Source organism: Mesocricetus auratus, unplaced genomic scaffold, assembly GCF_017639785.1.
Source record: "Mesocricetus auratus isolate SY011 unplaced genomic scaffold, BCM_Maur_2.0 Super-Scaffold_100015, whole genome shotgun sequence".
Taxonomy (NCBI): Eukaryota; Metazoa; Chordata; class Mammalia; order Rodentia; family Cricetidae; genus Mesocricetus; species Mesocricetus auratus.
In genome coordinates this window covers 26930206-26956257 of record NW_024429198.1, presented here as the reverse complement: position 1 = coordinate 26956257, position 26052 = coordinate 26930206, and the positions used below count along the sequence as shown (strand labels likewise).

General features: G+C 41.6%; 1 protein-coding gene across 4 annotated transcripts in view; it reads left to right on the top strand.

The window, feature by feature from the left end:
• The window catches only part of Adcy2 (adenylate cyclase 2), a 361240-nt gene that overhangs the window by 291222 nt on the left and 43966 nt on the right, over nt 1-26052 (top strand). For all 4 annotated transcript variants that reach the window (XM_021235581.2, XM_040757723.1, XM_040757724.1 and 1 more), the window contains 4 exons: nt 2879-2963; nt 15264-15401; nt 20699-20818; nt 23984-24153. In XM_021235581.2, the coding sequence (XP_021091240.2) occupies nt 2879-2963; nt 15264-15401; nt 20699-20818; nt 23984-24153 (513 nt within the window). The remainder of the gene's footprint in view (nt 1-2878; nt 2964-15263; nt 15402-20698; nt 20819-23983; nt 24154-26052) is intronic.

Here is a 26052-nt window from a genome sequence, read left to right as displayed (position 1 = left end):
CGTTTCTTGTATGTAGGTGTTTTAGGGATGACTCTTTGGTATTGGAGTGTTCTTCCCTGAGCAAGACTGTTTCTCACTCAACTGCCTTTGTGGAGGGTTGAGATGTGAGTTCCCAGGTCCACATTAGCATTTTGCTGTCCTTGTCCAGCTCATGTTTGGGTAGTCCTGTTGGTGAGACTTCATGGCTGTAGCTTCTGATGTTACTAGGAGGCACAGTCTCACAGCAGCCTTCCTCTTCTGCAATGATCTCTGAGCCTTAGGTACAGGAGTTGTGTTATAGATGTATCTATTGGGACTGGGCTCCACAAATCTGCATTTTGGTTGGTTGTGGTTTTCTAAAATAATTTTTTATCTCTTGAAAAAAAGAGAAAGAAAGTTCCTTGATGCCAAGTGAGGACACTTACCTGTGGGACTGAGGACAAGTATTCAGAATGTAGTTAGGGACTATGTTTGTTTTGTAAATTGGTGGTTATAGTTTCTCCTCCAAAATTTGGGACTTCACTAGCCCTGGTTGGTTGGCTGTGTTACTGGTATCAGACATGATTTCCCTGTTGTTGAGTCTTTATCCAATCAGAATACTGATGGTTACTGCCAAAGTATTTATGCCTCTACTGCACCCTGAGGGTTATCCTACCATACTGGCCCTTGTGGTTCACAGGTGTCATGACTGGGTCGGACTGTTTTTCACTTCCCCTCTTTAGAACCTTGGGTCTTATTACGCTGTAATCTCCAAGAGAATTAGCAATTAAAACATCCTGTGTCCTCAAGCTTCTCTTTGAAGGAAAAGAAGAAAATTTATTGGAATATTCAGATATATTGACAAACCCAGAGTCCTAGTGGGAAATATGTTTACACTCTAACATTCACAGGTCAAGTGACAGTCTAACTCCTCAGGCTCTATGAAAGTTTTTTAGTTAACATACTTTGTTACCAATAATAAGTAAAATGTTTGGCATTTTCAAAATTCATAAGACATAGTAGAGATATGACATATTTGTCACACACAGAGCAAAAATAAATTATCATAATGTGGAAAACAGAATCTTCAGTTTCTGCTCAGATATAATGAAATTAGAAATAACAAGGGCCAACCAAAAATAGCCACTCTGCAGAATTTGGTAATCACATTTTTAATTATTCTCATATTTTAAGGAGATGGAAATTGAAATTATAGACTTTATGGACAAGAGTAAAAAATGAGTATAAACCAAAAGCAATAGGATTTGACTAAAAGAGTAATTGTTGGAATTTTTGTGTCCTTAAATGCATTTATTAGAAAATATTGAATATTGATAATAAAAAATTTTAATAGAATAGCATAGGTTTCAGTAAAGTTATTTTAAGTCAAATTGAAAGCAAATAATGTAGAAAAATAACAGAAATCATAGTCCTTAATAATGAAACAAAAACTCAAGTTTTGAGTTCAGCAAAATATGTGGTTTTGAGACTCATCCAGATTTAGAAATAAAAATATTAAGCATAAGAAGAAATTATTCAGATACGGGTATTTTTTTAATTATAGGAACGTGCTACATAGGATTTTGTGATTTATTTTTTAAATTATAATTACAGTATTTTCGTCCTTCCATTTTCTTCTTCCATCTCCTCCACTGCAATCATTCCCCCTTGTCCTCACTCAAATTCATGATTTCTTTTTCTGTAATTGCTGTTGTGCCTATAGATATATTCCAAAATACATAAATACAACTTGCACAACCCATACAATGTTATCTGCAAGTATATGATCTGAGGGTTGACCACGTGGTACTGGATGTCATGAGGAAGACCCTTTCTCTGCCTCTCAGCATTCTCCATTTGTCTAGTGTTGAGACCCGTGAGCTTTCGTTTCCATGCTAGTATGTCTATTAGTAGTGTTGTTCTTCAGGTCTTATTTAGATATCCATGATGTTGAGACTTCTTGGGTATAGCCTTTCTGAAGTTTCTAGGTAAACAGTCACACAGCAAACTGTTTTTCTAGCAAATCTACAATCTTGCCACCCTCTTTGTTGCAATGATCCCTGAGCCTTAGGTGTAGGGATTGTGCTATAAGTGTTACATAGACTTTTTACACTTAAGAATCCAAATAAAATAGGTAATATCATAGTGACGTTTTCAAGATTGATTCAAGAAACAGAACCAGCAAACATGGCAGAGAATCATGGAATGCCTGCTAATTAAAAACAAATCTCATATGTGAGCCTGAAACCTGTCTGGGCAGATTCAACTTAGTGGACATGCTTCTCGTGTGATTACAGGATACTTTCATATTTGTTGATTCGATCACGCATGTGCATGGCCTGTCCTATGATGTCCTGAACAAAACTTAGAAGGCACTTAACCGTGTCCACATTCAATAAAACTGATCTGAGTGGAAGGCTTGGAGGAGAGAGGCAATTCAATGTCCCCAGGATACCAATAATGAGGGTAGAATGAGATGCTCAAGGTGTCCATAGTGGCATCCATAGAAACAGTAGCTTCTAGGACATCGGTAGCAGCAAAGAGGCAACTCAGGTGATGGGATGGACAAATGTAGCATAAAAAAGCCACACAGAAAATGATCCTTCTATAAAGTACCAGTGTGGTAGGACTGTGTTGTTCTGCAATGGCTGTCAACACTTTCTCAAGGACATACATTTCATTTGGTTTTGCTTCAGTTTTCATTACTAAAAAAATTTATATATCATCTATGCATGCGTACACATATACATGCATACATATATACATACATACATACACACACACACACACACACACACACACACATAGGGTTGAAGTCATAATTTACTCATGTCCTAATTAAGTGAAAAGAGTCACTGATGCTTTCCATAGAGACAGACACGACCTCCTTGCTAACCTGTTGCCTTTTGTTTCCTGGTAGAACGTCCATCCTTGGCTTCTCCTTCGGAGCTGCGTTTCTCTCCCTCATCTTCATCCTATTTGTCTGCTTCGCTGGACAGCTTTTGGTAGGTGCTTCAGACACAGAACTTCTTTGGAAAGTGTTTTAATTGTGTTGAAATGACCTGCTTCAGTTTTTCAGAAGCAAGGGCATCGTTCACTGATATTTGAAGAGCTGTGGTTTCATCCTTCAGGCCAGTGGGAGAGACACCTCAGGTATAAAATGAAGTAATCTTAGGGATAACAAAGACGGTCATTTAGCAGCTATTACCATGTTAGATGGCTTTTTTCCCCTGGAGGTGGAACTTCACTCTGTAGCCCAGACTGGCCTCCAGCTTACAATCCTCTCCAGCTTCCCAAATAGCTGGGGAAATGGATGTATATCTGTGTACTCAGCAAAAATGTTGGGTGTCATTTCATAAGACTCAATGCATTTGCTCATCTGTTTGTCAACTGTTTTTAAATCATCTCTGAGTTCCAGACTACTTGTAGCAGTGAATGCAAGTATGAGAAGGCTATTATGTAAAGGGCAATTACAATATTTTTAAATACAACTTTTTTTTTCGAGACAGGGTTTCTCTGTATTGTTTTGGAGGCTGTCCTGGAACTCACTCAGTAGACCAGGCTGGCCTCAAACTCACAGAGATCCGCCTGCCTCTGCCTCTGCCTTCCAAGTGTTGGGATTAAAGGGGTGTGTCACCAATACCCTGCTAAATACAACTTTTAAATCTAGTTTGAAGACATTAAAAAGTTGGAAGCTAACTAATGGAAACGTACCATGTATTTGTGTTTGAAGCCAACCATTGTACAGTTTCATAATTTACATGCTAAACATGAGCTTGAAACATAAAAATTATCTCTTCATTTATTGTTTGCATAGTAAACAAGTGTCACTAGCTGGCCAGAGCACTGTGAGAGCTATATTGGAAAGGCAACAAAAGGACATAATATATAAGTCAGTGTTCTGTTTCACTGGACACAAGTGAAAACAGAAGATGCTACCCAAACTGAGCGCCAAACATGCATGTGGTACACAGACATTTGTGCAGACAAAGCATTCATATGCATATAATACTTACTGTGAGAATGCACATGGTTTTCCATGATCCACAGTCTTCCCTGTGTGAAAAAGCTCATAGACTCACTCTCTTCTTGTGCCCCAGAGCCCTCTGCAACCTACTTCTTGGACTTTCAGGACTAGAACCATCGCTGTGGCTCCACCACAAATCCAGCTCTGTTTTAAAAATAATAGTTTACACCCCGTGCCCAAGAAACTATTTGCCATTGATGTAGAGATGGGGCATGTAGGATACTGGATCTGTTACTTTCCAGGAAATACAGTGATCTTTCTCATGCCTCCCTTTTGGACTCAGAGACTCCAGCCTCCTTAATATTAATGACAACATAGCTCTTAGCCCTCTCTGTTCTTAGACTGTAGACTCCCAAGTTTTATCAAGATGAAATTAATAGTTCTCCATTACCACCACCCTTCCTGTGGGCTTCCTGTGGTACATACTTGCCACACAATAGCAGGTTCTCTGTGACTCTCTGGTGTCCCTGAGAAAATTTTAAAGCTGCAAATGAGCCAGTGTCTGCCTCCCGCCTTGGAAGACTATAACATGCCAGGAATTGCAAAGGCTAAACTTGAAGACATTTGTCTTTTTATTTATTTGTAAAATTAACATACAGAAATGAACGAATTTTTTAGTACATTTTTATACACACATTGCTCTAGATTCCTCCTCCCCGGCCCATTGCCCTCATCTCTACCTCACTGGATCTCTTCTGTCCTCAGGGTTATCCTCTCTGTTTTCATGTCGCACATATTTTGCTGCCTGCCTCTAACCCATTCCTTAAAAGCCCCCATCAATTCACGCTCCCCTCATAGTTTCAAGGCCTACACCCGTACTCACTCCCACATAAATACACACCAGCATTCCTAGCATCTGAGAGGGAAATCACTACAAGTTCAAGGCCAGCTTGGTCAACATAGTGAGTTCCAGGACAGTCAGGGCTACAGAATAAGAACCCATCTCAAAAGGTAAATTAGGACCTCTAATCCAAATATGAGAGAGATCATGTGGTATTTGTGTTTCTGAGTCTGGGATACTGTATTTAATATCATTTTCAGACATATTTCCTTCAAATTTCCTAATTTCTATATAACTGAATAAAATGTCATTGTGAGTTTATCCCATTTTTACTGTTCACTCCTTATGGCTACCTAAACTGATTTTGTTTCCTTGCTGTTGTGAATATCACAGCAACAAACATGGTTGTTCAGATAATTCTGGGGTATAAACCCAGGAGTGGTATATCTGGGTCACATAGCAGTTCTACTTTTAGTGTTATGAAAAACCTTCCATCCAATCTATGTTGGCTGCACCAGTTCACAATCCCACTAGTAATGAATGAGAGTTCCTCTTTCCCGACATGTGTTGTCACTTGCTTTCTTGATAGACACTCCAACTACAGAAGATCTCTCTCACCCCGATTATAGTAGAGTAAGATCTCTCACTTGACAAACATCAGGTCAAAATGGATCCACACTCTTCAGTCAAAAACTGAAACGCTGAAATGAAACTGCTAGGGAAAAAACTAATCACTTCAAGCTATAGACATACAAATTTGTGAAACCAGGCTTCCAGTAGTAGAGGAAGTAATCCAAGAACTGACAGATGAAATTACATGAAACTACATGAAAGGAAAATATTGGCATTGGAAACAGCCTACAACAACCAAATCCTTGTTGGCTATGGTTCAGATAGACAATTAATATCCAGAATGTATAGACATGTACAAACTGAATACCAAAAACTATGAACCTGCTAATCAATAAATGAGCCAATGGACTGAACAGATAGTTCTCAGAAGAGGAAACACAAATGGCTAATAAATATTTTCAAAGGTGTTCAACAGCCTCACCTTCAGGAAAACGCAAATTAGGATTTTTTCTTGAACATTCAATAAAGGGATCCTTGGATAAGGCTTCCCTAGTGTCCATTTATAATTTTGGGAAGGAATTCTCAACCTAGTAAGGGTTCTTTTGGTGTTTGTAGGATTCTGTAACGGCTGTTAAACTGTCACCAGCAAGGGTATTGATGAATGACTGGTTTAGAGAGTGTTGAGTGTGTGTTGTACGATACCTTGCAAATAAAATGGAAAATTGTGTATATCACAGATGCTCTGTGGTGATCATGGAAATATGGTGCCACCAACTAACTTCTCATTCTCTGGGCCCTGGAAAATGTACGGGTTGCATAAGATTTGATGGGATTAGCATTCACTTGTTAATTAAATACTGAACTTTCGAAAATGTGCAGAATGCCACCAGCTGTTAACCTGCAAACATACATGCCAAGGGCAGTGTTGATGCGAGAGGTGCCAGTGTGAAATGTGTGCTGTGAAGAGTAAAAGTGAGCTGCTCTTTCAAAAGGAAGTCATGCAAGGCAAGTGTGATGGTTAGTTTTAGTGTTGACTTTCCACTTGATGGGAATAAGAAGCATTGAGGCACAGATGAGACATAGATGGGTGTGCCTGGTGTTTCCAGGGCTGTCTAAGGGAAGAGAGAAACCCCATCTCAAATGTGGGTCATGCCATCACTGAGCTGGACTGAATGACAAAGGGAGCAGGGAAAAGCCAGCTAAGTGTCTTCCACTTTCTCTGCTTCCTGGCTTGCTGGTCCCACCACCATGCCTCCCCTGCCATGATGGACAGACTGTGTTCTATTGAGCTGTGATTCAGAATAGACCCTGTCTTGAGTGGCTTTTGTCGGATTTGAGGTCACCACATTGAGGAAAGTTGCTGGTACTATCGATCTGGCCGGTACTTTTCCTTCCCGAACTTTGTCTTTGTCACAGTCTTCTGCGCAGAGTGTGCAGCACAAGGAAGCCGTGGTGGTTGGCATTTCATAGCTGGCTTGATGCAAGGCAGAACAGCTTGGAGCGCGCAAACACTAGCGTGATAACGGCACACCGCTCCTAGCGCCTTTCTGTTGACCCCCAAATGTGAAGAGGTTTGTTCAGTAGCTTGTTCCGGACCTTGTCTGTCGGGGAATTTCTTTTACAATAGCCCACTGAACAGCTCCTCCCTGCCCTTCCCTCACACCTGCCCTGTGGCTTACCACCACCACCTCCCCCATGAGTGCTCCCTCCCCACCCCCATGGCACTCACTCCCAAGTCCTTGTACGTGGAAATGGGCTCAGCAGCCAGTCCCATTCCCAGAGAGACCTTGGGATCTTCGCCAGTTTTGTGATGAGCATCATGGGATGCCAGACCTTAGCTACATCGTTGAGCCACAATTTTATAATATGCATTTTGACCTTTTTATCTCGTTATTGCTTCCCCTGACATATAATAGGTCCCTCAAGCTAAGAATGGTTTCTCAATACCCAGTCGCCCTCCCACTAGACCCAGTATAATCCTGTTTTGTAAGTAGGTGCTGCCTCAACACAGACATCTTCATTTCCCCTCCTCTGCTCCTTGAAGCCCCTCTATCCCCTCACAGATGCTCAGAGCCAGTAAAGGAAACCTTATAGCGATGGCCATGTTAATAATGAGCACAGGTATTGTCAGACAGTTTCTAAACTGTGTGGGAGGGACTTACCTCTCTATGACACAAAACAGTAACTGTGACCAGAAATAGCACACACAAAAAAAAATCCCCCAAACAAAGCTTACCTTTGAAAAATTCTAGAAAATGTCAGAAGAAAATTTCCTCCCAGTATCGTTACCTCCTACCCTGTGCAGTAGGAGTACTCTGATGCTACCCAGTCAGCACCTGCTTTAGGACAATGATGAAAGAACAGATGCAGAGTTCATCCTAGGAGAGGAAAAGTAGGTCATACCCCAGCTAACACAAAGCTCTCTCCCCTTCACTCCTGAGTACTGTCCATTGAAGTCTGCCTTCCCTAATGTCAATACAGTACCCTCAGCCTTCTTGGGCTGAACATGCTGGTGACCCTTTTTCCATCTTTCTCTAGGCTTCTCTTTGTTTGGAAAATTAGTGGTGATTTGGTAATACGTCTGGTAAATAACATGCGGCTGCATGCCATTTTCCCTGATCCAGAAGTCCCTGTCCTTCACTTGACAAGCAGTATACATGTATGTTATAATCGCTGCTACAATCTGATTTGATATTGTCTAATTCACCGTGCCTCCTCTTTGCCTTTATTTTCCTCTCTTCTGCTTTTTTTAAAAGCAATTATACTTTTTTCTGGCCAGCAACTTGGACATGAAGCACTGCAGCCTGGCTGTTTATTTGGTTTTAGTCTACTGTCAAACTTATGCTGTGCACCTGATTCCCAAACTCTATTATAACTGCATCTTGAATAGTACAGGGACTGTACTCTAATCTCGTCATCCATCCTATCTTCCAGGCTAGTATTGTTTCATCTTTGTATATTTAAAATTTTCAGATTAGTCACGTTATCATTATTCTTGTTGGTTGATGATGTATCTGACTATCTATCTGAGTATGTTGTCCTCCTCTGGGACACGGTTTTCTCAATAACAAACACCTGCTTTCCTAACCCTTTCCATGAGAGTATTGCATGGCAGCTTTTTTTTTTTTTACAAATGCATGTTTCTTCATTGTGATCATTTATCATCATTTTAAAAATTTTGTTCTAACAATTCCTCATTCTCCTGACCTGTATAAAACTAAGAACTCTCCCTCACCCTCCTTCCCTCTCTCCCTCTCCCTGTCTCCCTCCCCTCCCCATCGCCCCCTTGTCCAAGCACAGCATATGCAAGTCAGAAGATACCTTTAGGTTTCCTCACCTTCACCTTGTTTGAGATCAGGTTTCTTGTTTTTCAGTGTTGCATACACAAGGCAACCTGGCCCACAAGTTTCCAGAGATTTCCCCTGTCTCTGTCTCCCACCTCAATAAGAGCAATGGGACTACAGATGTGTTCTACCACACTGGGCTCTGTGTGGATCTGCGGATCTGAACTCAGGTCCTTACATTGACTTAAATAGTGCTTTATCAACTGCTCCAAGTCCCCTGCCTCAGCCAAGGCAATGTTTTGGGTGGAGTTATCTTCTCAGTTTTTTGAAACGCGAGTGCACTGTATCAGCACTAACTCTCCTGTACAGGGTCTGTCTGTTTGGGTTCCAGGACTTGAGTGTTCATCATGCGTCTTTCTACCACCCCATGGGTCTTGTGGATCCCAGCATAACATCGAGTGAAGTGTACATTCTTTCTTTCTAGAGATTTGTTAATCCTGTTTGTTGGTGGTAAATGTGATTCTAGCTCAGTGTAAGAAAGAGCCAATCCTTAGACACAGTAGCCCAGTGATGAGCAAGAATAGGAGGAAGCAGATTTGGTGAAATGATGCTAATAGTTAAGCCAAGGACTACACCACCCCGGGCTCAGGAAGCATCTCCTCTTCAGCTGAATGGCACCTTCTGAGGACAGGTCAGCATACTGTTTAAAATTCTCTCATTTTTACTCTTGGATCAGAATAGGTGGGGTTTTAATAAGCCTCCTTTTTCTATCAGGGATGTTACCCAAGTACTGAAAACCCAATATTTTAAACAAAAATTGCAAATAGAACCAGTGTTGACTCATTTTGTAATATGTTAAAATACAAAGTCCTGAGTTCTAGTATGGCCATTTCATGTTTGAGGTAGAGTCTTTGTCAGCCCAGGTTGACCTTGAGTTCACTGTGAAACCAAGGATGACCTTGAACTTCTGCTCTTTCTACCTCCTCCTCCAGAGTGCTAGGACTGCAGCATGTGTCACTCTACCTGGGTTCTTCGTTATCCCTTGATCATTTTCCTTTCATTTTAAAATCCCAGTCTTTTGGTTCTTCATATTCCCATCATTGGTTTCGCTGTTTGCCCACCAAGCCCTTCTGCTTCCTCTTCCTAGACACAAGCACTGATGACCAGCTGTCACCATTTGTTTTTAACTCTGCCTTTCGTTGGCAATGTGGGTAGAAACAGAGATACCTGCCTCCTTGACATTTGCAACATTGAACATTTGGCTTGATGTGTTTGTAAATGGTCTCAATGAACAGCTTTGAGTGGCAGATGAAGCCTGTGGGAGCATGAACAAAGCCAGGTGCATCTTGAATCTGTGGTCCTGAGGCCATGCACTCCAAACCCCTGTGTCTAAAGAGTCTCCACGAGTTCTGTCTGTCACTTGCTGCATGAATAGAGACGAGGTTCCCATGGGTTTGTCCACATCTATGTCAGTGGAGAAGCCTAGGGGTGGAATATAACACATTTTTATTAGATGATATATTTAAAATAAATTATGATAATTTATTCTAAAACTTTGGAATTTTTTATTTTATAATTTCAAAAGTGTCTTGTAATAACTAGATACTACTTTACGTAATTGGTAATGATATGGACATCTAAGATGGCTATGCGTTGTCCTTGAAGTGATAAATATTTGTTTTCTATTCTAAATCTTCAGTATTGTGGGTATTTATCCCTCCCAATACAGAGAGAAAAGCATTGATTGGAATCATTTTTTAACTTCAGAAAAATATTAATCCTACTCCATAGGCTTCAAACATGGAAGTAATATTTTAATTGACCAGAGCCCAGCCAAATATTATCTGACAGAACCTGAACTTGATAAGAACATTATTTTCTTGGCTCTGTATCTCCATACTTCTCTGCTTCTACAGAACACAGATCTGAGTGTGTGCTGTATCATCACCACCACTAGATATAGTATTCATTACACAATAACGAAACATTTCCCTTGACCCATGACCCTTTAAGATCTTGTATGTTCTGAGAGCTAAGAACCACCATATTGGATAACAAGTTCAAAGACATTGCCAGCCCCTGTTATTTGTTTGTTTGTTTTGTTTTTATTTAAGTTAGAAACAAGCTTGTTTCACATGTCAATCCCAGCTCCCTCTCCCTCCCCTCCTCCCCTGCCCTCCCCACCAGGCTCCCCAGTCCCCCACTCAGTCTCCACTCCGATGCCAGCCCCTGTTAAAGCCCTGTTGTTTAATCAAGATGTGAAGTACAGATCTGGCTCCCTGTGTGCTAGTGGCAGGTGGCCCTGCAGAGCCCAGTTAACATGGCTCCTGCACCAGCCAGATTTCACTGGAGCCAAACAACACTACCGTGAGCTCTGCACCAGCTTCTCAGGAAACTGCCTGGGAAAATCTACCCAAGGTGTGAGTCCAACACCCAAGTCTTCATCAGCAGTAAAGGACTCGTGTGCTGCAGACTAGCAATCTTCAGTTTTTATATCAGGAACTGTAGGCAGGGTAGGGGCCATAGTAAAGAGTAAGGGGGAAAGAAAGAATTAATTACTGATGTCATCTGAAGAAAACAGAAATAGACTACTATTGGTCACAAAGATGCTGTTGAGAAATGTCAATGTTTTCTTCATTGACATAAAGAGAAACGTCAACACTTGTGCGTTCCTTTCCAGTGCCTTTTGTTTAAGTCTCTGAAAGGCTGAGAAGGTGGATGAACAAATGGAGACAAGAGATCGTAATTCACTTAGAGAAAGCCTCACAGCTGTGGGGAATTGCATAGATCTGCTGACTGGTCTTTTACCCTCTAACAGCCTCTCATTCAGCATAACCTTATTTGATAGGTGTGTTGACATTCAACACATTACACTGCTTATGTCAACAGTATTTCAGGAGCAATTCAAAAAGAGCACATGGAATAGGTAAAGAAATGTAAGTGCTGTTTGTCAATGCCAGTAGGGTTATCTCACATTGGCTTTTAGTTAGATTGTACCAAGTCTACCACTATACATACTTGGGAGTAGTTTTTTTTTCTTTTTATTATTATTATTTTTTTTTTATTTTCCATTTTAAATTTAGATAAGAAACAAGGTTGCTTCACAAGTCAGTTCGAGGTCCCTCTCCCTTTCCCTCCCCTCCTCCCGTGCCCTCCCCCCATTCCCCCCCCCCCCGTTATCCCCTCATTCCCCCAGGGTGAGGCCCTCCATGGGGGTGTCCATAGTCTGTCATTTCATATAGGGCAGGGCCTAGACCCTTCCCCAAGAGTTCAGGGTGAGAGTGCACCTCACATTGTTCTATGGGAGTCCAGAGTCCGTGTGTATACTTGGGATGGGTACTGATCTGCTGTCCAAGGCTCAATAGATTACCTAGGCCTCCTCACTGACACCCAGATTCAGGGGGTCTTGATCAGTCCCATGCTGGATTCCCAGGCTGATGCCTGGGATTCAAGAGTTAACCTTTGTCTGGTCAGCTGTTTCTGGGGGTTCAACCAGCCCAGTCTTAATCCCTTTGATCATCAGTCCTCCCTCTCTGATACTGGCTTTCTTGAGTTCAGCTCACTACTTAACCAGCCACTAAATGAAGTTTCTGTTTCCCAGACTCTCTGGCCATAGGATTGTAGGCTGGCACTCCCCAGATCTATGTCTAAAATCCATATATGAGAGAGTACATGCCATGTTTCTCTTTTTGTGACTGGGTTACCTCACTCAGGATGGTTTCTTCTTGTGTCATCCATTTGCCTGCGAATCTCATGATTCCATTATTTTTTTCTGCTGAATAGTACTCCATTGTGTAGATGTACCACATTTTCTCTATCCACTCTTCGGGTGAGGGACATCTAGGTTGCTTCCAAGTTCTGGCTATTACAAATAAAGCTGCTATGAACATAGTGGAACAGACATCTTTGTTATATGAATGGGCATCTTTTGGATATATGCCTAAGAGTGGAGTTGCTGGGTCTTGTGGTAGGTTTATTCCCATTTTTCTGAGGAATCTCCATACTGCTTTCCAAAGTGGTTGAACCAGTTGGCACTCCCACCAGCAATGGAGGAGTGACTTGGGAGTAGTTTTATGCTCTCTGGAATCCATCGCCTCGGGGCTAGTCTATATGAGGAAGGTTGAAACCTATCTCCCTAGAGATTCTTTGGGGAATTCTTCAGATACTGCCTTTCATATTAGTTAAGGGCATAATCCTCACATGACCATGTGACTCACTCATGGATAGAACTCTCTGTGCTCTACCCTCTGACCTAGACTGGGGTGAGACACAGTGGTGCTTCCATTGAGAATTAGATGTCAGAGCAGCCATGAGGCACTGTAGAACAGTGCAGAGCCCATGGAAAATAGTGAGCGAACCCCAGCTTCCATTCTACGAGAATTGTGAGTCCTTCTTGTAGCAAGAGAGCATCAATAGCCATGCTCACTGGACCATCGGCTGCAAGCATCCCACATCTACTTCAATAGAGTATACTATGTACTTACAATGGGATTTTACTCTGCCTTTATGAAGAGGGAACATATACAGCCTGATGAGCCTTGGGGAATAATTATGAGCAAAATAAACCAGCCACCAGGGCAAATGTATGACCACACATATTCAAGGTGTTTAGAATAGTCAAAATCATGGAAACTAGAGGACAAGAAGATGGCTTAGTAAGTAAAGGCACTTGGCTAAGTGGGTAAAGTTGCTTGCCACCAAGCCTGATGCATAAGTTCAATCCCCCAGAACCCACAGAGTGGTAGGTGGGAACTAACTCTCTCTTGTAAGATGTCCTTTGACCTCTCACCTCCACATATGTACACACATCAAATAAACAAATATAATTTTAAAATTAAGAGTTATTCTGATCACTGTAGTCACACGCACTCTAACTTCTCTCCACCCTTCTTCATCCTCTCCTCCTCCCTACAGTTGCCTTTCAAACATCCATGCAGAGCCAAATGGCTGCTCATGGTGTTCATCCCTAAACAAGGCATTTATACCACCACTGATAACACATAGAGATCATTGTGGAAGAGAGGAAAGAAAGAATGTAAGATAAGGAGAGGTGCTGTGGGATGCTGACTTGTGGACAATCGTGACATCAAGCAGCTGTGGCTGCATACACTGACCCTCATATGACTAGACCTACCAACAGTCAATCACAGACCTGAGAGGGAGTATTGACTACTGATGGATTGTAGGGGAGGAAGTCATTGGCATGATTTAGTTGTATGCTCACTGAGGTACCCAGCAGGCTCCAATGGATAGCTCCTAGTCCGTAATCACACTGATCGTATGGTGAAAATAAGTGGATCTCAGAGAAAGAAAGAGGAATGCTTGAAATAAATTTTTGAAAGAGAACTTCTCTGACGACAGTTGGGCTAGGCACCAATCCCAGTACAGCTGTCGTCAGAGAGACTTTACCCAGCAACTGATGAAAACAGGTGCAGAGATACACAGTCAAACATTACGCTGCAGGAAATCCTGCAGAAGACAGGGAGGAAGGATTGTAGGAGTCAGTGGGGTCAAGGGCATCAAAGAAAACCCACAGAACCAACTGACCTGGGCTCATAGGGGCACAGAGAGACTGAACCGACAGCCAGGGAGCCTGCATGGGACTGACCAGCCTAGGCCTCTGCATATGTGCTATGGTTGTGTAGCTTGATCTGCTTTTGGAACCCTTTCCTCCTACCAGATTCCCTCATCCAAGTTTAATAGACAACTTGATTCATCATGGCTGGCTGGTATCCATGGGAAGTACTCCCAGATCTGAAGAGAAACAGATGAGAAGGCGTGCGTGTCGGGGAAGGGGTGGGGAGGAGCTTTGGTTGGATGAAAAAAACAAAGAAAAATAAATTAAAAAGTATAGAAAAAAGGGCAAAGATACTAAGAAACTTTTGCAAAGTCATCTTAACAAATAATCCTTGATGAATAATATATTACTTTGATAAGTTTAGTCAAACTATTTTTGAGAAATTATGATTATATTTAATAGACAAATTATTTTTCTAAAACTTTGAACTATATATCATTTCCGAATAAATGCCTGTTTTACTGAGAGAGAGAGAGAGAGAGAGAGAGAGAGAGAGAGAGAGAGAGAGAGAGAGAGAGAGAGAAGAGACAGAGGACTCTGGAAGAATGAAGCTCCAATAGCATGATAGAAGCCACTCATCATTGTGTATCTTACATGTAGATTCAGTCAGTCAGCAAACTGAGTCTCCACTCTTCGTCTGTTCTTAGGACTAACTGCTGCTGTAGTAAATGGGAGATATGTTGATCTGTTTTCTCCACAACTCAACTGGATTTATAGTTATTGTCTCATATGAGACATTCATTCAGTACATCCCCCAGAGTAACTTAATTAACTAGAATTCCCCACACACACACTAAAATTACCTAAAATCATAATTTCAGGTCCATCTGAAAAGACACACAGTAATATCATACTTTTGTTATAGATGCTTAATTTGTTCTCAGTTTGACAGCCAACATAATTTTAATAAGGTTGTGACTTGGTATGGGTCCTCAGGGAGGGACAGAACCCGTTTGTTTAATCTCTGAAAAATGTTGGTTTTTCTTACAGTTTTAAACACCATTTGATGCTTCAGAGAATACACTAAACAGCAGTGTGTTTCTTCTTTCTCTTTCCCCACAGCAATGCAGCAAGAAAGCCTCTGCCTCTCTCATGTGGCTTCTGAAATCATCAGGCATCATCGCCAACCGCCCATGGCCACGGATCTCCCTCACAATTGTCACCACGGCCATCATACTAACCATGGCTGTGTTCAACATGGTGAGTTCCTGGGCTGGGACGGGATTCACAATGGACAGAGAACCCTTCCTGTGTGGTCTGCCTTGTGAGGTTGGTTGGCTAGCTAGCTGGCTGGCTGGCTGGGCTGGCTGGCTGGCTGGTTACTTGGCTATTTGGTTGGCCAGTTGGCTGGTTGGTTGACTGGCTGGCTGGCTGTTTGGTTAACTGGTGGTTGGTTGGTTTCATCTGGTTTGACTTGGTTTGGTTTGGTTGCGTTTGGTTTGTTATGTGAGTGGGTATTTTGTTTGTGTATATGTCTACCCACCACATGCATGTCTGCATGTGCCTACAGAGGCCCGAAGAGAGCATCAGATACCCTTGAACTGGTGTTGTGGAGGGATGGTTGTTAGCTACCGTGTGGGTACTGGGGACCAAACCTGAATCATCTGGAATAACAGCCAGTGCTCTGAACTGATGAGCCATCTCTCCAGCCTGAGTTTTGCAGTTTGGGGAATTTGCCTATTTCTTTTTGTAAAATCCAGTTTGACCTTACTCAACCAAGATTTATCAACTACTTTTTTGTAAAAGATTATAACTGGGAAACATTTGATTTGGAAACTACTTGTGTCTCATGTAGGGTAACTAATAATGACTGATAGGAAGTTTAATCACCAAGTAGACATATTTGACAAGCTGAGCATTTTAGGGGAGAAACATTTCTCCACCATGACAATGATTCATGTAGAGAACAATTTTATCTTCAGTACCAGAAATGAATCCTGCAGTGTTTTTCTTCTTTCTTAACATGAAAGGAGCATACCACCAGGTGAGGGGAGAGTAGCAGCAGACATATGCAAAGCTGATGGAGAAGAAAGGAGTTGAATGAGAAGAAAGAAAGAAATACAATCCTATACCCATGCCAACCAAACTTTGGGAGGATAAGGATGGAGCTGCATAGCTTCCTTGCCTCTCCTGTCCATCACAGAGAGGAGGAGACATCACACTCCTTTCTCCCAGCTGGGAGGGACACCAGCCATGTTTATTGACCCTCCACTAGGTCTTTCATATGCCAGGCTTCTTATGATTACGTCATAACAAGATCATGAAGTGCTGTAAAAGCTGACATTGTGTACAAAGGGGAAGAAGTTTTTCCTACGTGTATATAGAGCTTTCCCATGAGTTTTTATTAATCACAGGACTTGTATTATAGGCCTTGCCTGTGATTGCACCTGGATTTACGGAGACAAGCCTTCCATGCACATTAACTCCTAGACTTAGCCTCGTGGCTTTCCTCAGCAAGTAGTGCCCAGGCAGCACTGGGCTCCTTGGAGCAGAGTGGACAGAATAGAATGGATAGCAAAGGGTGTGGTAGTCAGAGATGGGCTCCCTCTCCCATGGTGCCACTTGGAGAAGATGCCATCTTCCACTGGGATGCAAGCAAAAACCATTCTCCCTCCATACTGTTATCTGCCCACACCATTGTGCTGTGTCTTCTGCCTGACCCTCCTCCCAGATCTCCAATTCTGCTGAGCTTCCTACACAGCACAGTTCTTTTGGAACACACTTTGCAAACTAGTAGAGCCCTACCCAGTCAAGCTGTGTGGCTACTTCTTTGCATTTAGCCTAGTGAGGCTGATCTAGGAATGGGCTCACATAACAACAAGAATATTCGCTCTTCTGTTTGTCAAGAAGGGGTGTGTGTGTGTGTGTGTGTGTGTGTGTGTGTGTGTGTGTGTGTGTGTGTGTGTGTGTGTGTGTGTGTGTGTACGTACTTAAGTCCTTGGGGAAAATTGAAGTGGATTCCTGTCAGAAATTTTCATTTGTTAAAAAGCCATAGTTAGCTCCTCGGTTAAACCCTATGGTTCTTGGATTTTCTCTTTGGGACAAAGCAAAGGTGTCTTTTCTTTTTCTATTTTTAATTAAATTGCAATTATATCACTTCCCCCTCCCTTTCCTCACACTGATTCTTTCCATGTTCCTGTGTATCAGAGTCTTTTTTCTTCTATTTCCTTTTAAAAATATTTATTGTCGGGGTGGCACAATTGCCCATTGGTTAAAAGCACTTCCTACTCTTGCAAGGGACCCAGTTTCTACTCCTTCAACTCACATGGCAATTCACCATCATCCATAACTCCATCTCCAGGATATCTGACACCATCTTCTGCCTTTTGCAAGCACCAGGCAAGCATGTGATGCATGTACATACATACAGGCAAAATACTCAAAACACATAAAGCAAAGAACAGATTCATATTTTAAAATGTATTTATTATTGAGTAAAAATGTTACATGAGATGTCCGATTTGACCCCTTTGCTTTGTACAATCCCATGGCATTAATTATACTTGGGCGATAATGGAGTTGTCCCTACGGTCTGCTCCTCCCTCTCCAGTCCCTGAACACGTTTTCCCTTGCTGCCCCTACGGATTTGCTTGTTGTATATGCTGCAGTGAGTGAAATTCCATGGTCCTGCCCTTCTGCATCTGGTCTCTCTCACACAGCATGCTGTCCTCACAGCTCTGGTGTTCCCATTGATGCCATGGCACAGCCAATAGCCAGCAGCCCCTTTCAGGGACTTCTCGAGGCTCAACTGCCATAGTCCTGTGTACCCAAGGTGGGACAAATGTATTCAGGACGATCTGTGAGAGCTAGGGGCTGTGGGTAGCCTCCCTATACCTCTGACTATGGCGAGGGGGTGGGTACGTGGGAGCTTTGTACAGGTTTCTCTTCACACATGGTTTATCCAAGCCTGCATTCCAGTAGCTCTGGGCATGTCCAGATGAATTGTATATAAAATAACCCCAGAGATATCACCAGGATTTTAAGTGTCCCATAGTCATCTATGTAATGTTAAATATATCGAGTAAGAGTGGAGGAAAATAGTTCCCCGTTGTTTTCAAATATAACATTTTGTTATCAAATTACAAATGGCTTATTTTATCCTGCTTGAGTTTCCAACTTGCTGTCTAGAGTCATATGTAAAAGCCGGATGATCAATGAAAAAAAAAGGAGAAAAGAGAAGCACTTGGGGAGAGGAAAGGGAAGGGAGAAATAATCTAATAATATTATAATCTCAAAAAATAAAGGAAATACTGTTTAAAGAAAGCCAGATAACCCTGCCATTGTTGATGCTGACCCTGTGGTGATGTCATCAGGTGCTAGCCCACATCATTTCTGAGAAACTTCCAGGAGATCTGTTATGAGTAAATCAAGCATAAACTTGTGACTCACGCAGGCAAGAGTTAACTGAAGTCGAACAGCAAATAACCTGGACTTCTAATGACATCACCAGGCACAGATCACCATGTCAAATCCTGTGTCCACAGTTAACAGTACTTGGAAAACATGCTTCTGATTAAGATTAAATTGCTGAGAAGTATAAAATATGAGGTGGGGGAAATCCCAGTATTCATGGCATTGTTGACACTCCATGAAAAGTGAGGTGGCTTAACATGGAAGAACAAGAGGGACTCGGAAAGCATATTGCTTTGGGGACACATAAATACTGGGAAGTTAACAGAGGCATGGTCAGGAAGCATTCTTGTGCGCAGTGATTGGCATTTTCTACTGATTTTTAAATAAAGATTTACTTTTATTTTATGTGTGTGAGAGTCCACATGTGTATATGTGTACCACATGCGTGCAGTGCCCACTAAGGCCAGGAGAGGGTATCAGATCCCCTAGAACTGGAGTTATGGACATTTCTTCTGCCAGAGCACCTAGTGCTCTTAACTGCTGAGTCAGCTCCAAAACCCCCATGTTTTCTACGGATTTTCAAATTTATAGCATTGTATTTATGTATTGCATCATGGCAAAGACATGGACTTCATAGAGACTGTTGCTACCCACACAGCATGAACATAGCACCTCATCTTTCTTATTCATGGTCTCCGTAGTGATGTAATCAAGAAGTTTTTGTTAATTACTTTAAAGTCCTGGGTTCCTGTAACTAGACCTGGTGGTATCTCCCCCAAGATAAAGGGGCCCATTTTTTTCTTTCTATACTCTTCAGTGTCTAAATTAATTGCACTTAATATTGATAAAGTCAAAGTCTGCAGTGTTTGAGAGCAGTGTATGCCACATAATTTCTTCATTCTGTTTTCTCCCTGTAATAATTTTTTACAAAGACTTAGCAGAACTATAGGTCAACTAGGGATTGGATCTTGATACAAATTATTTAGCAGCAGATATAGACATCTATGTTTCACTGACTTTTCAATATATATGTTATTTGTAATAGATAAAAATGCTATATCTAGCACCATTGCTGGGGGGAAGGCATGTCACTCAAATTATAGTAAATAAGCACCTTATCTACTTGAGTGAACTTATCTAGATAGCTGACAAGAACTATATCATCAAGGAATATAAACTGGTAAACACAAACACAGCAACCATGGAAAAAATACAGGAAAGGTTTATATGTCAATCTTGCATGCTAACACTTAACCCTATACTGAACACACGACCTCGAAAGAGAAGCTCATGAGAGTCATGAGTTTCTAGTTTACCTTTCCAGACTATGTCTATGATCCCCAGTCACATGGCAGAAAACTAATCAGTTTCAATGCAGCAGTCCCTACTACAGCTTGTCTAGGAGAGGAAGGGGGTGGTTTTGTCCTGCCTTTCAAGCAAGTTGACCCTTTGCTTCTGGAGGCTGCTCTGGATGTGCATTGTTAATCCTACCTGTCTTACCAAGAGCCATGGCAACATCCATCCCTTTACCCATCACCTGTAAAGCCAAATGCTCACACATAATGCATGCAAATGTGGCTGTATGCAACTGTGACTATGCAAATGTGACTGTATGCAAATATGGTTGTATGCAAATATGGCTGTATGTAAATGTGCTTGTAGGCAAATGTGGTTACATGCAAATGTGGCTGTAGGCAATTGCCTTTTTTTAGTCTATTGACTCATTGACTGTTGAACCAAGATGGTAAAGACTGAAGATGGCTCTGTTTCTCTCATTTTGTGAGCAAGAGTTGAATGAATATCTGTGTATGGGATGATGTGAGCTTAGCAAGCCTTCCTGTGCTGCATGCATTTCAACTTAACAGTTGATTCAGTTGCTTTTGCTTTCATCAACAGCAATCTGGAAGCCTTGGAGTTTCTGTATTGAAGGTGTAGCGCTGTAGTGGTTATTTACCTACTGAATAGAACATCCCAAAATGTCAAGGAGAAAATGAGAGCTGTAATCACTGGCTTTATGGAGACCCTAGACCATCCACTGACTGCGCTTAAGAAACACAGTCATTAGTAAATGTGCTTCCACCTTCTATTTATTCAATCCAATCTGTAATAATTCACTGAACAAAAAACACCATTTCTCTTTGCAGTTTTTCCTGAGTGACTCTGAGGAGACAGCCCTTCCAACTGCCAATACGTCAAATGCAAACTTTTCTGTCTCAGAAAACCAGGCAGCAATTCTCCATGCACGGAACTTGTTTTTCCTCCCGGTAAGAAAGTTCTACCAGCTGGAGCTTTGCTGTTTGCCTGTGATGTCAGCCTAAATAATGCAAGGCCCTCAGTCGCACACTTGACCTCGACTTAGCTTTTCATTCCAATCATAAGTCCTCAGACAGCAGATTCTGGTCAAGGAGCTCCACACTAGCATGTCCCACCTATGCACAAACCACACAATGTACTCAGGAGCTCAGGAGCCCCTGAAGATCTTGGAAGTACCATCACTTAGCAGATCCACCCTCGGGAGCATCAGGGAAACTATAAATGAGTGTTCACAAGACCCCAAATCTCTAACTCCATGTTACAAGACATCTAAGACCGATGTAAATGGAGACCGTCTGGGGAAGAAGGTCCCATTTACTACTAGTCATGACATAACTCTTCTTAATAATAACTATAATAATTATAAAAAATTACAGTAGTAACAAATTTCATTAAAATGTTTACTATTTTAAATATAAAAACACATGAACTCTTTACACTGAAAAGCTAAGTTTGTGAATTAATTTTAAAGATTGAAAAGTTTACCCACAACAGTTTTGGTCCAAGTGTTTTCATAATAAGAAAGAAAAATAAACTAAAAGTAGAATAACACAATTTTTAAAAATTCATTTTGTTGCAACCACATAATAAAATTAAGCTCAGCCTTTAAATAAGATGCTTGAAAATATTCATTAACAAGCATTCATAGTAAATTGCTAAAAAATGTTACTTAAAACCATTCCAAGAAATATGATCACAATTTTGTAAAAAAAAATACCTATAATAAAATATATAGGAAGCATGGAAATACACATAGAGATGATTGCCAGTATTGACTAACTGTGAATACTGGGGACCATTAGACACACTTGTTTGATTACTTCTAATTTTCACATCAGATGCTGCTAGCTGGATCCATTCCTAAAACAGCAATAGACCCCTTTTAAAAATTACAGCTTATGAAGACTCCAAGTCTTTACACACAGTGACAAAATTGTAATATCCCTATACCAAAAATGTAAATTTTCATGGCTTTGCTTGGGCCGGGTACCGTTCTGAACTCTTGTTATTGTATATGATGTACACATGAGTTCTCTGTGTTGTATGTAGTCTCCGTGTGGCTGAGTGGTTGGCATCATTTCCATCACTTCCTTTGAGGTTAAAGGAAGATGTAGGATTTCCTTCCTTGCTCAAATGAGCTGCTGAGGAAATCCCATAGACCAGGAGACCCAGGTGGGCACGCCACCATGTTCAGGGTTTAGGGCAGCCTCCCAGTTCTGAAGAGCAACTTGGAGCCCTTGTGTCCCCTGAGCAAGGAACCACAAGGCTGCAGGTCAGTACCTCATGTACTCTTTTTGTAAAGCCCATATTTTCATTTTGTTCACTTTTCTTAATTTCTAACCTATTATGCTTTAATATTGTTGAAAACATACAATGATGGGTTACCAAACCTGAAAAGAGCTAGTTTAGAAAACAAACCAACATTTGATGCAAGGCCACATTCTGTTAGAGTCTAATAAAACTAATTAATTCTATCAAATTACTACTAACATTCTGATCAGGTCTCCTGAGGCTCATGACAAAGATGTTGGTCCCCATGGGAGCCAGCCTAGGAAAGACGGCGTAAAAGCGTGTTATATATGAGTCATTGGAAGCCACTGTGAGGAGAGTAGGGCTTTAATACTGAAGTGCTCATGTTTCTCTTATTTCATTTGGCCATACTGGCCTGAATAATCTCTTCATGGCCTTTTGTCTCTATTTCCTGTGGCAGGTCAGAGCAGTGGAGAACTGGCATTGAGTGATCATTAGTGAACAGTCTATGATTTTTATAACACTCATTGTCTCATAAGATACTGCCACCCTTAGTAGGGAGTGGCTGCCAGGCATCCACACAAGAAAAACTGTAACTTCTGCTAGAGCAATCCAGTGTATCATCCGATTGCAGTAGCTGGCTCCTTTGAAAACAGCGATATGAGATGCAAGTTCTCCAAAGTAAAGGGCTTGCACTAATGCCTGCACAATGCCGCCATTCAGCCGAGTACCCCTGTTAGAAAGTGGAACCTTGCTCTATGGCCTCCTTTCCTCTTCTGTGAGAACAGAACTCACCAGCTAACATCAGTAACCTTCCATTTAGCTTCATGGGAATGGCTTAGCGGGAGGCATGAATTCATGGGCAGCACATCACTGTGATGAACCAGTCCAAGCCACAGAACTGAGACTCCTGCCCTTTCTTCCATGCTCTTTCTGCCCTGGAAATTCTGGAGTAGAAATCCAGCTCCTTGTTCTTAAAGTCTCCATGATGCAGCCACAGACAGCCTTCAGAAATGGCAACTACCCCTCTTTGACACATCTGTCTTAGCTGCAGGGCTCAGATTCTGGACTTTCTCTATCTGCTCTTTGCAGTGATCTGTAAGAATGATGTCATGACCCTCACCGTACAATGAAGATGTCGAGATATTGACAGTTGAGTCACTAGCCAGATATCACTCTGCTGATAATGAGCAAAGGAAGCAGAACTGAATCCAGGGCTCTCCAACATCTGCCTACCTGTGATAGATAGAGGGAAGATGGCCTGAGATGCAGTGTACCGGCATCCTTATGGCACCTGTTCAGCTCCAAGGGTTTCCATGGCTCACCTTGGTCCAAGCTCTCAGCCTAAATCCTGTTTTAGAGAGGGTCTACTCTGACATAGAAGTTCTCACTTAATTAAACGTGTGGCAGTCTGAAACTTTTAATGGAGATATCTGCAGTGATTTGAATCCTTTCATGAATTAACAAGTTGACAAGCCCAAGAAAGAGTCTCCCTAATACCATTTCTAAAAATTCCATAAATGCACACAGTGTTACTATGTTCAATTTCAAATGAAATGAACATAGTGTTCATTTTCAAGAAATAAATGGCATTTGTGCATAGCATGTCTTCAGTTTTTGTAGTTTTGATGTTTTTCTGAAGTGTTTGGCTGATGTAGGGTTTTTTTAATTTCTTGTTATAACAGGTTATTTCAGAATTTCATGAAAAACACACTCAGGCATGAACCATCGGGTCAGAAGGCAGAGACTTACACCTGCCTCCTCTGCCACCTTTCATGTTGACTACCTGTTTGATGGTACCCCCAGATTTAACTGATCAGGGTTTCTTAATGATCCTAAATGCTTGTCTTGTTTTCCTGTCTCAGTACTTCATATACAGCTGCGTTCTGGGCTTGATCTCCTGCTCTGTTTTCCTGAGGGTGAACTACGAGTTAAAAATGTTGATCATGATGGTGGCATTAGTGGGCTACAACACCATTCTGCTTCACACCCATGCCCACATCCTGGACGCGTACAGCCAGGTCCTGTTTCCGAGGTGAGTAGACCCCTTCTGTCTGCTTCTCCTTACTCATGGCAATTTTGATCTCAGGATCTTACGTTCAGTGAAAATTATCAAAGCTGCTTCTGTCAGTAATCAGAGTGAGTTTCTTTGAAATGATGGTTCAGGAAGATGAGGTACGTTTCCATTCTTGATAACATAGGATATGTATTGAGAAATGCCTGTAGAGAATATGGCATAGTTGAGAGAGAAGATTTGCATATGAAACCTCCCTACACTACACCCGCTCGGGTCTCCCTGTGTTGACCAGGCTAGACTTGGCCTCCTGGGCTTAAATAATCCACACATTTCAGCCATTTTAGTGGCTAACAGCATGACATATATGTGGCACCCTGGCCATCTTAATACAAACTTTGTGGTAGCATCACTCTGGGGGTGCCTGCGTCAGTCCTATTAACATTTTTCCCTTAGCAGTTCTCTGCTGCAGAATTGTCCAGTATGTGGTGGGGTACTTATAGTGACATGTCAGCATCCCCATCCCTCCACATGTCAGTCACAATCCTTCCGTAGCAGCTCACAGCAACTAAACATGTACCCAGAAATCACCACATCTCCCCAGGAGAAAGATTCGGAGGCAAAATGCCATTCAGTTCAGAAAAAAAAAGCACTAAATGGAATAAGTAGCTACTTTCACAAGTCAAAGCATGAAGAGTCTTCGTGGAGTTTTCCGAAATATCACCGTGTAGAGGGAAAAGGGCAAACCTAGAATTTTTTTTTGCACTGCGAATAATCTGACTCCCAAGATAAATACAATCCTGTTGACTTTCTCAGCCTCAGGACCAGATGCAGGAAAGCATCCCATCAGGAGGTTATTATCACAGCCATCACACAAAAGCATCTATCAGTTGACAAAGTCGCTCTTGGGCTAAGTTTTCTGTTGTCTAATTAATTCCAGAAGCTTTTAAGGAATATTTGATCCATACTTTAAAGAGGGCATTTTAATTACCATGTTATCTATTTCACATCTCAATAGCAAGATGTTTCCTGTCAACCTGGTTCATATACGTACCAGGAATTTTCTATGAATTCTTTGCCTTTTCTTTAATATCATTCCTCTATTTTTTGCTCTTGTTTTGTTTTGGTTTGGTTTTTGTGTTCAGTGCTGGAGGGTCTAAACCAGGGCCTGGTACAACACTTAGCTGTATCTCCAGCCCTTTCTACCCTCTCCAGTTTTAAACACAAAGAGTCCTCAAATATGTGCATAGGAATGTTGACCCAGAAAGATGGTTTGTGCTAATAATGTGTGGCTACTTCTCTAGGTGTGCAGTGCAGCTACCTCACTGTACATTTCTTATCAATGCAAACATTTTTATAAACATGACTGTAACAGTTCTCATTATCTAAATTAATTTTCACCATCCTCCATGCTGTGAAATCTGATAATCTGTAATCAAGCTGAGGGCATGAAGTTGCAGAAATGTATAACTGTATTAAGGGAATAAATTCCTGTATTGTTATTTATTATTGCTGTTGTTACTTATTCCTTAGCCAAGACGAGATGAAACCAGAAGTTAATCTTGCCATAAATTCTTAAAATCCCCAGTCAAGCATGCTTTATTATCTATCTATATATCTAGCGAGCTTGCATCGCTTCCAGAGATAAACGTAGCACTGATGATTTTTGCATACCACTGATGGGCCTATTAACTTTTCCTTTATTAAATTTAAAGTGCTGAGATACGTTGCACATTTGAAGCAAAAGGGAAAATCAGATTATAAAGCTCTGAATGGGGACATTCTTGTTACTGGGGATGGGAATACGCCTATGAAGAGACATAGTCGCCAAGAGGCCCAGCAGTGGCAAAGCGGTTGCTGGGTACTTGTGGGGTGTCTTTGCTTTGGAATTCCAGTGACCTCACACCTACCGCTGATGAC